Source organism: Hippocampus bargibanti, linkage group LG14 (genome assembly GCF_051943395.1).
Source record: "Hippocampus bargibanti isolate YZ-2025 linkage group LG14, ASM5194339v1, whole genome shotgun sequence".
Lineage (NCBI taxonomy): Eukaryota > Metazoa > Chordata > Actinopteri > Syngnathiformes > Syngnathidae > Hippocampus > Hippocampus bargibanti.
This window is the reverse complement of record NC_142747.1, coordinates 20,753,783-20,769,243: the sequence shown is the minus strand read 5'-3', so window position 1 is coordinate 20,769,243 and position 15,461 is coordinate 20,753,783. Positions and strand designations below refer to the sequence as shown.

Sequence of the window (15,461 nt, the reverse complement as noted above, 5' to 3'; positions counted from 1 at the left end):
CATTATATATATATATATATATTATAATTGGGTAGTTTCAAAATAAAATAAATTGAAGATATGTCATGTGGAATTGTACTCCGCCTGAAAAGAAGGAAGTACAACCGCCCCGCCCCTCGAGATTGGAATGTAAACAGATTTATGTTTCCCGCAGTGGAAGACATACTTTATCTTCTTCAACGTTTTTGTTTTTAAGGGGTGACTTTTGGGTCTGGAAACAAGCCCAGAAGCATCAACCTGTCATCGGAACTTTCACGCTGAGTACAAGTTCGCACGCCGTACCAAAAAAAAAAAAATAACAATAATAATAAAAAGTCATATAATTTCTGCGTGACATATTTGAGAGAACACTCAGTAACCAAAGCAGTCGAGTAGATTTCTAAAGCAACTTGACATTACAAATTACAATAGTTGAAGAAATACATACAAATCAGAATCAGAATACCTTTATTCTGATTCTGATTCTGAAAGGCCTGAATAATAAGAATAAGAAGTGTGCGTGCATGCATGTTGGTGACCTCCACTTCGTCCTGGTTGAAGCCAACGACGCTCAAGGCCTTCCTCACCACCTTCCAATCGCTGCGGTCATTGATGGAGCTCACTTTCGGACAGTTACCCTAAGAGCAAACGCACAAACACAATTACAAACAAACACACACACACACACACACAATGACACCGATGACTTACTTTGACCAGATAGTGGTAGTGCTGAGGATTCCTCTCCAATCCGAGTCGTCGAAGCAGATCTTCCTCAGCGCCTTCGATCAGCTGATAGAAAATGTGAAAGTTCCTCTCGCCGTGGTTCTGGTGGACCACGCGCGACTTCTCCAGCAGGTAATTAATGATGTGACCTCCCACCGGGGCACCCTGGCGACCAGACAAAGGCCAGCGACGCGATTGCCACATGCGGGTCAGGGTTAATAATATTATTATTAATATATAGCTAGCTTGATAGATAGCTAGCTAGCCAGCCACTCAGTTAGATAGCTAATACACAAAAAATAGCTAGCTAGCTAGATAGCCAGCTAGTTAGTTAGATCACTAAGAGACAGCAAATAGCTAGCAAGCTAGATAGCCAGCTAGTTAGGTAGCTAATAGACAGAAAATAGCTAGCTAGCTAGATAGCCAGTGAGTTAATTAGATAGCTAATAGATAGCAAATAGCTAGCAAGCTAGATAGCCAGCGAGTTAGGTTGCTAATAGACAGAAAATAGCTTGCTAGACTATCTATTTGCCATCTAGTAGCTATCTATTAGCTGTCTAGCTGGCTCGCTGGCTATCGTTGAGCTATCTAGCTAGCTATCGTTTAGCTATATAGCTGGCTAGGTAGCTATCTATTAGCGACTGTATCCTGTGACTGTAAAGTGACCTTGAGAGTTTTGAAAGGTGCTTCTAAATAAAATGTATTATTATTATTACTGTATCTACTAGCTAGCTAGCTAGCCAGGACGTCCTTCTCACCTTGAAGTCGAACTGGATATCCATGTATTTGCCAAAGCGACTGGAATTGTCATTTCGCAACGTCTTGGCGTTGCCGAAGGCCTGCAGGAAGTGATAACATGCATCAAGAAGGTGTATGTTGACACAAATTCCCAGCAGAGAAATCAGCCCATTTCCAACGGCGCTTGGGCGCCATCTTGTGCATTTTCTGGTACGCTACATCGGAGTCCAGACGGCTCGAATTGATACGGAAGGACTTCTTTAATCGATGGCAAACATGTATGCTTTCCTCTTCAGAACTATTTCAATCATATTCATAACCGGATGAGTAACAAGAAAGGATCTTCTCAGAATCTGCATCCTGCGTGTTTTGGCTATTTTAGATGCTATAAAAGTTTTTTCTGATGTCAGTTAGGAAACAAAAAAAATGGTGTCGGTTGTCCTTTAAAGCAAAAACAAACCTCGAGCACCGGGTTGGACTGCAGGAGGCGGTCTTTGACGCTCTGCACCTGCTCGCTGGCTGGACAGGTGACGGCGTAATACTGCAGGATCTTTTTGGACGCTTCCGTCTTCCCAGCGCCGCTTTCGCCAGAGATTAAAATGCACTGATCTTTCCGCTCCGTCCTCATAGAACGGTACGAGTTATCGGCCACTGCGTAGCTAGACAAGCGAAAAGGGAGAAATGTCCGTGAAAAATAAAAATCTAACAAAAAATGGCGGCAACTACAGTCATACCTTGGCTTACGAACTTAATTGGTTCCCAAACAGAGTGTGTAAGGCAAAAAGTGTGTATCCCAAAAAATAATTTCCCATAGGAAACCATTAAAATGAGAATATTCCGTTCCCAGGTCCCCATAAAACATAATTTTATAATTTTCTAAGCCTTAAAACTACACAAAATACACCTCATTTTATGTATAACAAATGTGCTATGGTATTATAATTAAAGAAATAAACTGTACTGTATCATAAAGTCGTTTTATTTACCTTTGTGAGGGGACATATTTTTACACACATCTGGCAGTGATTGAGTTAAAAATCAGGACCAATAACATTTTCTTGAGCCACAAAGTGCCTGTAAGATCAAAATATCGAATTGATATTGGCGCGAAATTGAGGAATACAATAGGAATTGAGGAATACTATTTTTTGATAAGTCTTGGATAAATATGACAGTACAGTTCAAGCGCTATATCAATCAATATGTATTGTATTGTATTGTTTGTATTGGTTTGTATTTGTATTGTATTCTTACATGTGTGGTGAGACCTCATAGAAGTTAACCCCGCGGTATCGCTCCATGTGGTTCTTGGTGTAAATCTCCAGGTCTTTATACGGGTTCACCGACACGAGCACAGAGCCAATGTAAGTCTGAAAGACAAATGCACAGTCACCATTTTGTTTCGATACAGGACTTGATTGAGGAGGTTCATCAATAATAAAAATAAAAAAAACAATAATATTAAATATATATATATAATAATAATTTCATTTATCAGTGCCTTTCAAAACTCTGAAGGTCACTTTACAGTCTAACTTTTTTGAAGAAGTGATCAGTTCTCCCCTTCAGTGCTTTCTACTTACGTAGATGAGATTCTCTTTGAAGCGTTTGCGAAGGTTCTCGATGAAAGCCGCCTCGCTGGTGAAGTTCTCCAGCAGGACAAAGTCCTGCACACCCACCCGGTCTCTTGCCGTCAGGGCCGACTCCATCATAGCCCGCACCCCGTCGATTCCCACCACCTGGTAGAGGACGGACAACGGATTAGCACACTATCCAATAGCTAGTAGGATACCGTTGCTGGCTACCTAGATAGCTAGCTATTTATTTGCTATCTCTTAGCTGTCTAACTAGCTAGCTATCTACTATCTATTTGCTATCTCTTAGCCGTCTAACTAGCTAGCTAGCTATTAGCTAGCTAGCTAACTTGATCTATTTGATTTATTCCTGGTTGAATGGGGTCACCGTTGCTGGCTAGCCAATCATCACTTATGGTACGGAAATTCCACGAGAGGAGGGATAATAATAATACCAAAAATAATAATAATAATAACAATAATTAGTATTTATAATAATGATTTCTAAGCGCCTTTCAAAACTCCCAAGGTCACTTTACAGTCACAGGATCAGTTTTTTTTCTGAGCAGCAGCAGCCACACACGCCAGCGTTCACTCAACCCGGAATAACTCAAATAGATAGAAAGTTAGCTAGCTAGCTAATAGATAACTAATAGCTAGCTAGCTAGTTCGATAGCTAATATATAGCAAATAGATAACTAGCCAACCCACTTGCAGCATTTTTAGTTAAGAACTAAAAATGGAGTCCAAATCAATGTAGAGAGAAAGAACTCACATGTTGAAGATGATCAGGACGTCTTTCCGAGAGGCCATATTTTAAAATGGAAGCTTGTGTTTGACTCATAATTTGACTAAAGCGATTCAGATCCATCTTTAGCTTGTAGCTAGCGCCGCCAAAGTGAACAAGACGTGTGGGCGCACATTAGAGGGACGCCAGGTGTTGTTTGTGCTAAGCAGACGGCGTCCCGAAGGAAGCGGCAGATTAAAAAAAAAAAGGAAATGGTTACCAGAGGAGGGACCTTTTTAATTAGAAGCGTTTAGGTTGGGACTCAAACTCCGGCCCTCGAGGGCCGCGATCCTACATGTTTTCCAAGTCTCCCTGTTGCAACACACCTGTTGTAACAGCCTCAGGTGCGTTGCAACAGGGAGACTTGGAAAACATGTAGGATCGCGCCCTCGAGGACCGGAGTTTGACACCCCTGCTTTAGAAGATGAATAAAAGAACGTATACATAAATGTATCTTCAGAAGCTGCTTGATTTGTCATATTTTTTAGATGTTTCATAGGTTTGAAATCCCATTGAATTATTTTTTGATAATATTAAATGACAAATATGAAAACAAAGGACATGTTCGCTATAATAATAATAAGAAGATGAAGATGAAGAAGATGAAGAAGAAAAATAGCTCAATAATTAAATTAAAATTAAAATTAAACAATAAATAAATAAAAATAAATAAAAGTAAAAGTAAAAGTAAAAGTAAAAGCAAAAGTACAAAAAAGTAATAATAATAAATAATAATAATAATAATAATAATAATAAATTTGATTTCTAAGCGCCTTTCAAACCTCTCAAGGTCATTCTACAGTCAGACTTTTTTATCTGCGGGTGAGCGGCGGCAGCCGCACACACCAGCGTTCACTCAACCATGGAAACACTCAAATAAATAGAAAGCTAAAAAATAGCTAATAGCTAGCTCCAAACTGGTTTCACAGCACTTGGTCTGATGTCATCTTCAGTCTTGCATGAGTGCAAGTCATGTTCGAGGCTCAGAGGTGGACTAACTGCTTGTTTGTCTCTCCGTGGGATCCCTTTGCGCTCTGACGACCTTTTGTTTTTCAACCTTTCTGCAGCTGTGTGCGTGAGAAAGATGGAAAGAGAGAAAGAGAGAGAGAGAGAGACACAGTGAGACAGAGAGAAAGAGAGACAGCTAGCTAATAGATAACTAATAGATAGCCAGCTAGATAGCTAATAGATAACTCAGATAATTAGTTAGATAGTTGAATAACTCAAATAGGTAGAAAGTTAGCTAGCTAGCTAATAGCTAGCTAAGATAGCTAATAGATAACTCATAGTCAGCTAGATAATTGAATAACTCAAATAGGGAGAAATTTAGCTAGCTATCCAGCCAGATAGCTAATAGATAGTAAATAGCTAGTTGGCTAGGTAGCCAGCTAGCCAGCCAGCTCGTTTGCTATCTCAAGTGAGCAAGATGATGTCAACAAAGCGGGAACCGAACTCCACACCAAAGGTGATTTGTATGACCAACTCGAGCGTTTGCGGGAAATGTGCGGGTGTGTCTTACAATGTGCTTGCTGTTTTTTTGTTTTTTTGCTGACTTTGCAGAGGAGCTTTGTTTTTTTTTATAGCAGTGAAAACAAGTTTGTATTCCCACCTCGGGGCAAAAAGTGAGTATGCGGCTACGTTTGCCTCTGTTGTTTACACACAACTGACACGGTTATCAAAGCACGGCGTGACATTGAACCAAACCATTTTAGCCGTTAGCGGGGCGCTATGATTCATAATTAATCATGTTTATTTATAGGAAAAGACAACGTGGATATTTGATTTATTTATTAGCTATCCAGCTATTTAGCTGGCTATCTTGCTAGCTAGCTATTTGCTACTGTATCTATCTCCCTGTACAGCTATCTATCTAGCTATCTATTAGCTATATAGCTATCTGGCTGGCTGGCTAGCTATCTAGCTGCCTAGCTATTAGCTATCTATTGGCTAGCGAGCTAGCTTTCTATGCATTTGAGTTACTTCCGGGTTGAGTGAAAGCTGGCGCGTGTGGCTGTCGCTGCTCACCCACAGAGAAACGTATCCTTTGACTGCAAAGTGACCTTGAGAGTTTTTGAAAGGGGCTTATCAATGAAATGTATTCTGATTATTATGATTATTATTATTATGGTTTGACCTTCACACTATATATAGCTAATAGATAGGTAGCTAGATAGCTGTACAGGGAGATAGATACAGTAGCAAATAGCTAGCTAGCAAGATAGCCAGCTAAATAGCTGGATAAATAAAACAAATATCAATGTTGTCTTTTCCTATAAATAAATATAATTAATTATGAATCATAGCGCCCCGCTAACGGCTAAAATGGCTTGGTTCAATGTCACGCCGTGCTTTCGAGCTATATAGCTAGCTCGAAAAACAGTTATTCACAGTGAATCACAACAAACTTGCCATTTGTTTTTTTTACCGTATTTTCCGATGTATAAGGCGCACCCCCAATCAATGGTGTATTTTCAAACTTGGATGAGTAACAAGAAAGCTTCTTCTCTGAATCTGAAGCCATTTTTTAGATTCTAGAGCAAGGCAAGACGTCCTGGCGTGACGTCACGAACAAGGGGGCGGGACCTTCTGAAACTCGCCATTTCCGGTTTCATTTGGAAGTCGTTTTGGGACACTTGAAGTCATTTTTATTGTGTGTTTTGCATTTGAGTAAAAATATCAGCCTGCGTCTTTTGGCTATTTTAGATGCTCTAAAACGTTCTTCTGATGTCAGTTAGGAAAGAAAAAAAATGGTGTCGGTTGTCCTTTAAACATACATTCCAGACAAAATATAGCAATTTGAAGCAACTTACAAACAAATTCACCTTACGACCATTCGGAATATATCTCGTTCATAAGTTGGGGAGTGTCTGTACGAGCCAATTTCACACACGGATATCCACGTCACAAAAAATGGAAAAGAACGCAAAGCCTGGATCACCTCCAGCACACAAAGCTTACCAAAGGTCTGTACTTGATTGTTCCTGCTCGAGAGGGAACGCTGTGAACTTAACGCTGTGCGTTATCTGCCGTGCAGCTGGAAGTTTCAGCAAGGCGTCACGGCCGCTCTTCCACGCCACGTTTGTTTTTAGAAGTGCTCCCCTTCGTGGTGAGAAACAGCTGCCATGGCTTCTCCCCTTACTGCTTCAGATAGACTCCGTCTTGCTTATTCGGCCATTTTCCTTTCCCTCCCTCCTCTTCCCAAAGGAAATCGTCCCTGTGTTGGGTGACACCTAACGCCATTCCACTCCCTTTTGCCCTCAGTTTGCGCAATCGTTCCCCCACCCGAGTCAACCTCAGCTCTCTCTCTCTCTCTCTCTCTCTCTCTCTCTCAACTTGGCCATCATACGGCAAGATGGAACGTTTTCCCATCTGGCCCTTAAAGGACAATCGACGTCACTTTTTTGTTTCTTAACTGACATCAGAAAAACGTTTTACAGCATCTAAAATAGCCAAAACACGCAGTATGATATTTCTAGTCCAATGCAAAACACCAATAAAAATGACTTCAAGTGTCCCAAAACTGCCACAAATGAAACCGGAAGTGGCCAGTTTCAGAAGGTCCCGCCCCCTTGTTCGTGATGTCACGCCAACACGTCTTGCCTTGCTGGAGAATCAAAACAATGGCTTCAGATTCGAAGAAGATGCTTTCTTGTTACACGTCCAGTTATGAATATGATTCAAATAGTTCCGAAGAGGAAAGTATACATGTTTGCAATCCATTAAAGAATTTATTTCGTGCCATTTTGAGGCAACATTGGGGGGAACTGTCTCACCCAAAAAAAGAAGCACAAAATGGCGACCTCCTGTGGCCACCTCCGTTTCCACAGGCTGATAAATTCCTTCCGTGGAGCTTGGTCGCCCTCTTCTGGCGGCTTTTTGGTGGCAACACGAGGTCGATAAAAAATAACCCAACATTTTCAGACCAAACAAGTACAGCAAAATACATTGACGTGATGGAAGGACTGCTACAATGTGTCTTTTTTCGGTCAGGGGCGTTCCTGTAGTGACGTCACGTCAGGTATCGTCACCAACTCAAAAACAAGACTTCCAGAATATTCAGCGCGAGTCTTAAAAGGTCAAATATAGCTTAAAAATGCAGTGGAATCTTTGTAAAATACGCTCAGTAGAAGTCATTTGAAGCCATTTTACAAATTATGGACAAAACTTGTCCGGAGGTGTCGGTTGTCCTTTAAAGGACAAGCGACACCGTTTTTTTTTTGTTTCCTAACTGACTTAATTTAATGTGTAGTGTAATTTGTCATATCAATGTCATCAAATACTGACAATTACATTTGTAATTATAGTTTCCATTTAATTTGTAATTTAATGTGTATTTCATATTGTGATTTAATGTTTAATTTAATTTTAGATGTCCTTTTACATTTCATTTTAAATTTTACTTTAAATTTTATTTTACATTTTTTATTACATTTGTAATTTATAATAATAATAAGATATAATATAATAATATTAATAATAATATAATAATAAGAATAACGTCACGAACAAGGGGGCGGGACTTTCTGAATCTCCCCTCGTTCCAAGCTCATTTTGAAGTAGTTTTGGGACACTTAACTCATTTTTATTGGTGTTTTTCATTTGACTAAAAATATCATCCTGCGTGTTTTGGCTATTTTAGATGCTATCAAACGTTTTTTTTTTTTTCTGATGTCAGTTAGGAAAGAAACAAATGGTGTCGGTTGTCCTTTAACTGGACGCAATCTTTTCAAATTAGACCAGAGTGGAATCACGAAGACGAACAAGACCTTTGGTATTTGGTCACGCAGGAAGTGGCTACGCCGTTGGGTCCCAGACGGACATGACATCATGGCTTCTTGTGCAACAAGGCCCTTCTGCCTCACGAATTTGGAACCCTCAACCTACTCTAGAAGCAAAAATGGGGAAAAAAAAACCCTCAAATCCCACATGTGCCCTTGACTGTGGGAAAATGGCAAGTGGGGATTTTCTGTGCTCTCACACAAAAGTTTGTTCCCAGTCATCTTGAAAAATGTCAACATTGACTTTCCGTTTGCTACCGACCATACGGTGAAGAAGGTCACATTTGGGAATGCTTCACAAAGTGCACACATAGAAATGCACCCAAAAAGCTGGCTCATTTGACCACAATGAGGTTGAAATTTTAGTCAAAGAAAATAGATGCTTTGAAAGGGGAAGCTATTTTCATCAAACAGCAAAACCCTTCACTAAATCATCATGGTGGGGTGAGGTTCAATTTGGATCTATCTATTCGCTATCTGGCTGACTATCTATTAGTTATCTGTTAGCTAGCTAGCTAACTTTCTACCTATTTGCGTTATTCAACTATCTAGCGAACTATCTATGAGTTATCTATTAGCTATTAGCTAGCTACCTAGCTAACTTTCTACCTATTTGAGTTAGTCAACTATCTAGCTAACTATCTATGAGTTATCTATTCACTATCTGGCTGACTATTAGTTATCTATTAGCTAGCTAGCTAGCTAACTTTCTACCTATTTGAGTTATTCAACTATCTAGCTAACTATCTATGATTTATCTAATAGCTAGCTAGCTAACTTTCCAACTATTTGAGTTACTTCTGGGTTGAGTGAACACTGGCGGGCGTGGCTGCCGCTGCTCACCGACAAAAAAAAAAAAATTTCCTGTGACTGTAAAGTGACCTTGAGAGTTTTGAAAGGCGCTTATAAATGAAATGTATTATTATAAATTATTACATAAGCAGAAGGCCCAAGTTTGTTTGTTTTTTCATTAGCATGTAGCTAATGCTAGATGATGATTTGATTGCGTAAAAAGGCATTATCCCCTGGAAATGTTTGTTGGTATAACAATCACCTTCCTTGCATTGGATTAATAAAGTCCAAAAATGTGGGGAGGACCCATGGGGGAGGAGTTGGGGGTGTCCCCCCTCGCCTACGTAAAACTGTCAAACGTGAGATATGCGAGAAGCCAGCAAGACGAGACTGCGGCAAAAACTGCGTCGGCGTCTAAAGTGCACCCATCAACTATTTTGACATCCAACTCTGCGGATACTTCCAACAAACCAAACACACTCAAGCTAAGCTAAATGTGGATGTTAGCCAGACGCTCACTTTCAGTCCATGAGCATCTCCAGCTGTCAGCATTCCTCGCTCACTGTCTCCCCCACCTTCATTGTCAGACATTATCTCTTTCACAGCTAAATGTCCTCCATACGATGTGATATTTGTAGAGACAGTGAGACCTCGGTTTACGAACCCCTTGGCTTACGAACTTTTCGGTTTGCGAACGTTACATTTATGAACATTTTATCTTGGCATACGAACTATTTTCATACACGGAGCTGCCTCAATGAGTGATGTGACGTTCGCGAACTAGCCCAAAATGGCAGAATTGATGAGGAACTAGTTAAAATTATGGCAGAGAAAGCACCTACAAGGGATCATTCCTCAAGATGGTGAAAGAAGAAGGCTACGTTCCTCGTCAAGTGTTTCATGCTGATGAAAGCGGCCACTCCATTCCATCAAGCCATCAACGACCATCACAAAGGTCAATAAAAACACTTTATTATACAGTAGGTCTATTTTGTGTAGTTTTAAGGCTTAGAAAATAGATAATTATGTTTTCTGAGGACCTGGGAACGGATTATTCTCATTTTAATGGTTTCCTATGGGAAATTAATTTTTGGGATACACATTTTTCACCTTACACACTCTATCTGGGAACCAATTAAGTTCATAAACCAAGATATCACTGTATATATATATATATATATATATATATATATATATATATATATATATATATATATATATATATATATATATATATATATATGTTACAATGTTGTAACTCTGGCGCGTGTGGCTGCCGCTGCTCACCCGCAGAAAAACTTATCCTGAGACTATAAAGCGACCTTGAGCGTCACTTTATACACACACACACACACAAATCAGGCTTAACTAGTCAATGGGCAGGTAGCAACTTGTTGAGAGAGATCTAAAAACATGGAACATGTTGCTACTCGATAACAAATCTTCTTCTTCCTGTGCAACCAAATCCATTTCTCTGCCCTCGTCTTTATTTTTTCATCATCTGTCTTGTTCCTTTGCTCTGTCCGTCTCCTTACATGTTGTTTCTTCGCTATTCTTGAAAAGTACGACATTCAATCATCCATCCAGACGCCCCAAAAATAGAAACAGCAAACGTTTTTTAAAGGGCAACACAAATAGAATCCATGAACTATTTTACTGCCAAGCGATGTGCAAAAAAATGTGTCCACTCCAATGCCAGGGTTATTGTCATTTTCACTCCCAATTGCAGGATCTGCAGAATATTGAGTTTTATGACTACATAAACATTCAACGCAGCGTAAAAAAAAAATCTGAGAATCTTTTCTTTCATCTGAAAAAAAATAGTAAATTCCTAAGTTATATGGGTCTGGAGTTATCTCAACTTGAAATGGGGGTGGAGGTTAAAAAAAAAAAAGGCAGATGCTGCCCCCTTGTGCCAGAGGTCTGAACAGTGCTTTATCGAGCGCAAGCTAGATAGACACCAACAGTGACCCCATTCAACCAGGAATAACTCAAATAGATCAAATTAGCTAGCTAGCTAACAGATGACTAATAGCTAGCAAATAGATACTCTTTTTTCTGATGAAAGAAGAGAGTCTAAGGTTTGTAACGCTGCGTTGAATGTTTAAATAGTCCTAAATTTTATTCATCAAATGTACTCCCGTTCATTTCAATTTTAAAGGACAACCGACACCATTTTTTCGTTTCGTAACTGACATCAGAAAAACGTTTTATAGCATCTAAAATACCCACAAATTGCAGGCTGATATGTTTAGTCAAATGCAAAACACTAATAAAAATGACTTCAAGTCCCCAAAAACTACTTCAAATTGAAGCCCGAAGTTCAGAAGGTCCCGCCCCCTTGTTCGTGACGTCACGCCAGGACGTCTTGCCTTGCTCAAGAATCAAAACAACGGCTTCAGATTCAGAGAAGTTTTGGTGCAACACACAATGATTCACCATCGCATTATTTATGTGTTTTCCTTCTAATCTCGCCATCAACACGATGTTTTCAGAGCAAACAAAGTACCCAAAATGCATTGTGTGTCGCTTTCTCGGTCAGGGGCGTTCCCTCCGTGACGTCACGTCAGGATTGGTCACCAACTCGAAAACAAGACTTCCTGAATAAATTCAGCGCGAGTCTTCGAACGTAAAATCTAGCTATATGCGCTGGAATCTTATTAAAATACGCTGAGTAGAAGTCATTTGAAGCGATTTGACAAATTATGGACACAACTTGTCTGGAGGTGTCGGTTGTACTTTAAACAGACATATTTCTTTCAATTTGATTGGTCGTATAATGTAACACTGCTTGATCTTCTTAGCTTCTCTCCTGCCAAATTCAAGGACACACCTGTTCAAAGTTTTCCCACTATCAAAGGCCCCTGAAAGGACTCAGTTAAAGGTTAACAAAAAGGTACGCAGTGAGTTCTTATAGCCTTCATAAGGACATTATCCTGTGATTGTAAAGTGACCTTGAGAGTTTTGAAAGGTGCTTCTAAATGACATTTATTATTATTATTATTATTATATTATTAAAAAAAACATATACAAGTGCGTAATTCGACTTTATTATACAGTATAGTTCATTTCTTTAAGTATAATACCATAGCAAATTTATTATACATAAAATAAGGTATATTTTGTGTTTTAAGGCTTAGAAAGTAGAAAAATTATCTTTTACGGGCACCTGGGAACAGATTATTCTCATTTGAATGGTTTCCTATGGGAAATGAATTTTTGGGATACACACTTTTGGCCTTACACACTCTGTCTGGGAACCAATTAAGTTCGTAAGCCAAGGTATCGCTGTATACTTTTACACCTAAGAAGTACAGTTGACGGCTGAAGAAACCTTTTCGTCGATGGACCACTCCTGTACGACTGAGAGTTTACGCAGACGTACCAGTGTATACTTTTCTTGTCATGGGTTCATGCCGAATTAAAACGGTTCCATTTCTTTAGATTTATATACAAATGCGTAATTCGACTTTGAATGCGCTGATCACGAACTTTGTACGGAGTTCAAATGCTGTAACACCGACGGCGTTCGACACAACGTTTCCACCCTTTGGCCGATCAATCGACAGCCGACACACGCCAACAAGACGACACAAAATGCCAAAATCACGCCAAATAACTTCGTCAAAGTCACCAAAGCGAAGTGGCAACCCGCGAAGCAGGAAACGTCGATCCAAGTTCACGTTGAACGCAACTTTAAACTCGCTCGTTGGAAGAATGTGTTCCGCCACGCGTGGGTCGTGGGTCGGACGTACCTTAAACAAGTCGCCGTGTGTCGTCAAAACCAAGTCGAGTTCTTGTCGGCTTCCTCGAATCACTATCGCTGACAAAGTGGATCCGAGTTCGGCGTGACGGGGTGGCTTCGCTTCGGTGCCTGGTGTGCGTCAGTGCCGCCGGCGGCTTCCTCCGTCCGGACCCTCCCACTGCTCCCACACCCATGGCCATTCCCACCCAACCACCAACCACCAAACCACCAACCCTCCGTTCCACGCGAGGGACTCCGCGACAGCGCCATATTCAATTCTGATAAGTTCTGCTATGATGAAAGCAAAACATGGCGATTAGGTCAGAACTTCCCCTAAAAAGACTCCATGGGAGTGGTGGGGAAAGTAGTCCCGTCCTTCCCCTTCAACGAAGGGCTACAAATCCAAAACCAAACCAGGAAATTCGGATAGAACTCATCACGTCGACTGAAGCGTGAAAGATGCGTTTATTTTGAGCAAAGTCGGCGTCGTGTCGTCATTGCTTCAATAATAATATTAATAAATGTAATTTCTAAGCACCTTTCAAAACTCTCAAGGTCACTTTACAGTCACAGGATCAGTTTTTCTGTGGGTCGGTAGCGGCAGCCACACGCGCCAGCGTTCACTCAACCCGGAAGTCACTTAAATTGATGGAAAGCTAGCGAGCGAGCTAATAGATAACTAATAGATAGCTAGCTAGCTAGTTAGACAGCTAATAGATAGCAAATAGCTAGCCAGGTAGCCAGCAACGGTGACGACCCCATTCAACCTGGAATAACTCAACTAGAACAAGTTAGCTAGCTAATATCTAACTCATAGATACCTAGCTACCTAGCTAGTAATAATAATAATCAATTTCATTTATAAGCACCTTTCAAAACTCTCAAGGTCACTTTAGTCACAGGATCTGTTTTTCTGTGGGTGAGTAGCGGCCGCCACACGCGCCAGCGTTCACTCAACCCGGAAGTAACTTAAATTGATGGAAAGCTAGCTAGCCAGCTAATAGTTAGCTAATAGCCAATAGATAGATTGTTAGAAGAACGGGCTAGTTCGCCAACGACATATCACTCATTGTGGCAGGTCAGTGTACGAAAAAGCTTTGTATGCCAAGGTAAAATGTGCATAAATGTAACGTTTGTAAAGCGAAAAGTTCGTAAGCCAAGGGGTTCATAAACCGAGGTAACACTGTATGGTGTTAAACTTCATGACATTATTATTTTTTCCAACAATGTGATTGTGATTCCAGCTCAAGTTCAGCATTCAAAATGTAAGCCGATGATGTCACCGCTGTGAAGGTGACCTCAATTGATCAGATGTCAATCAATACACTGCTGGATTGTAATACACTGACATCGCCAGAGGGGGGAGTGATTGATCAGGCATGAAATCACTGAAGAGGAAAAAGGGTGGGGGTGTTTGAGGCAATCGAGTGAAATGTCTTTGTCGTTTCCTCCCATCCGAGTTCTAGCACATTCCACAGCTCGCCAATTGTCTCACATGAACACGCTTCATGAAGCACGCATTCCTACAGTGTACATACATTGAAAAAGAATCCTTCCACAGGGGGGGAGTGATATGAAAAATGCCCTCCCCTCATTCTTTGGATACTGTAAATAGATGGGAGGCATCAGCTGTGCTTTTTTTTTTCCCCCAGCGCTGTCCTCCCAAGTACAATACAATGCAATGCAATGCAATACGTAGCAAATGTGCTAAGGTAATACCATATTTTTACCTGTGTTAACTCCAAAATGTATCTTCTACTACTTCTATTACTTCTACTACTACACTTCCGGGTTGAGTGAACGCTGAAATTTAATCTAATCTAATCTAATTATTTCTGTTATGATTATTATCATTATTATCATCATCAGCACCATCATCATTATCATTATCATTTTTATCATCATCATTATCATTTTTATCATCATCATGATCATTATCATTATTATCATCATTATCATCGGCATTATCATTGTCCTTATCATTATCATTATTATAATTATTATCATTATCATCGTCATTATCATTGTCATTATCATCATCATTATTATAATTATCATCATTATCATCATTACTATCATTATTATAATCATTATTATTATCATCATTATTATCATCATTATCATTGTCATTATCATAGTATCATCATTACTATCATCAATATCATTATTATAATCATTATTATCATCATTGTCGTTATCATCCTCATGATTATCATCATTATCATTATCAGTATCATCATCAGTATGATTATGATTATGATGATGATAAAAAGTGATCTGCCCAAAAAGTCTTTTGCCAGGAACTCGTCGGCCGTCACGTTCATTTTCCATTGAAGGAAGCG

General features: G+C 39.9%; 1 protein-coding gene across 1 annotated transcript in view; it reads right to left on the bottom strand.

Annotated features, from left to right (window-relative positions):
* The window catches only part of LOC148888820 (unconventional myosin-Ic-like), a 33,961-nt gene that overhangs the window by 18,077 nt on the left and 423 nt on the right, over window positions 1-15,461 (bottom strand). The window contains exons 3-8 of the mRNA XM_089014446.1: window positions 3,027-3,182; window positions 2,698-2,813; window positions 1,904-2,102; window positions 1,464-1,544; window positions 691-870; window positions 519-617 (exon numbers count right to left, since the gene is read on the bottom strand). Of these exons, the coding sequence (XP_088870572.1) occupies window positions 519-617; window positions 691-870; window positions 1,464-1,544; window positions 1,904-2,102; window positions 2,698-2,813; window positions 3,027-3,182 (831 nt within the window). The remainder of the gene's footprint in view (window positions 1-518; window positions 618-690; window positions 871-1,463; window positions 1,545-1,903; window positions 2,103-2,697; window positions 2,814-3,026; window positions 3,183-15,461) is intronic.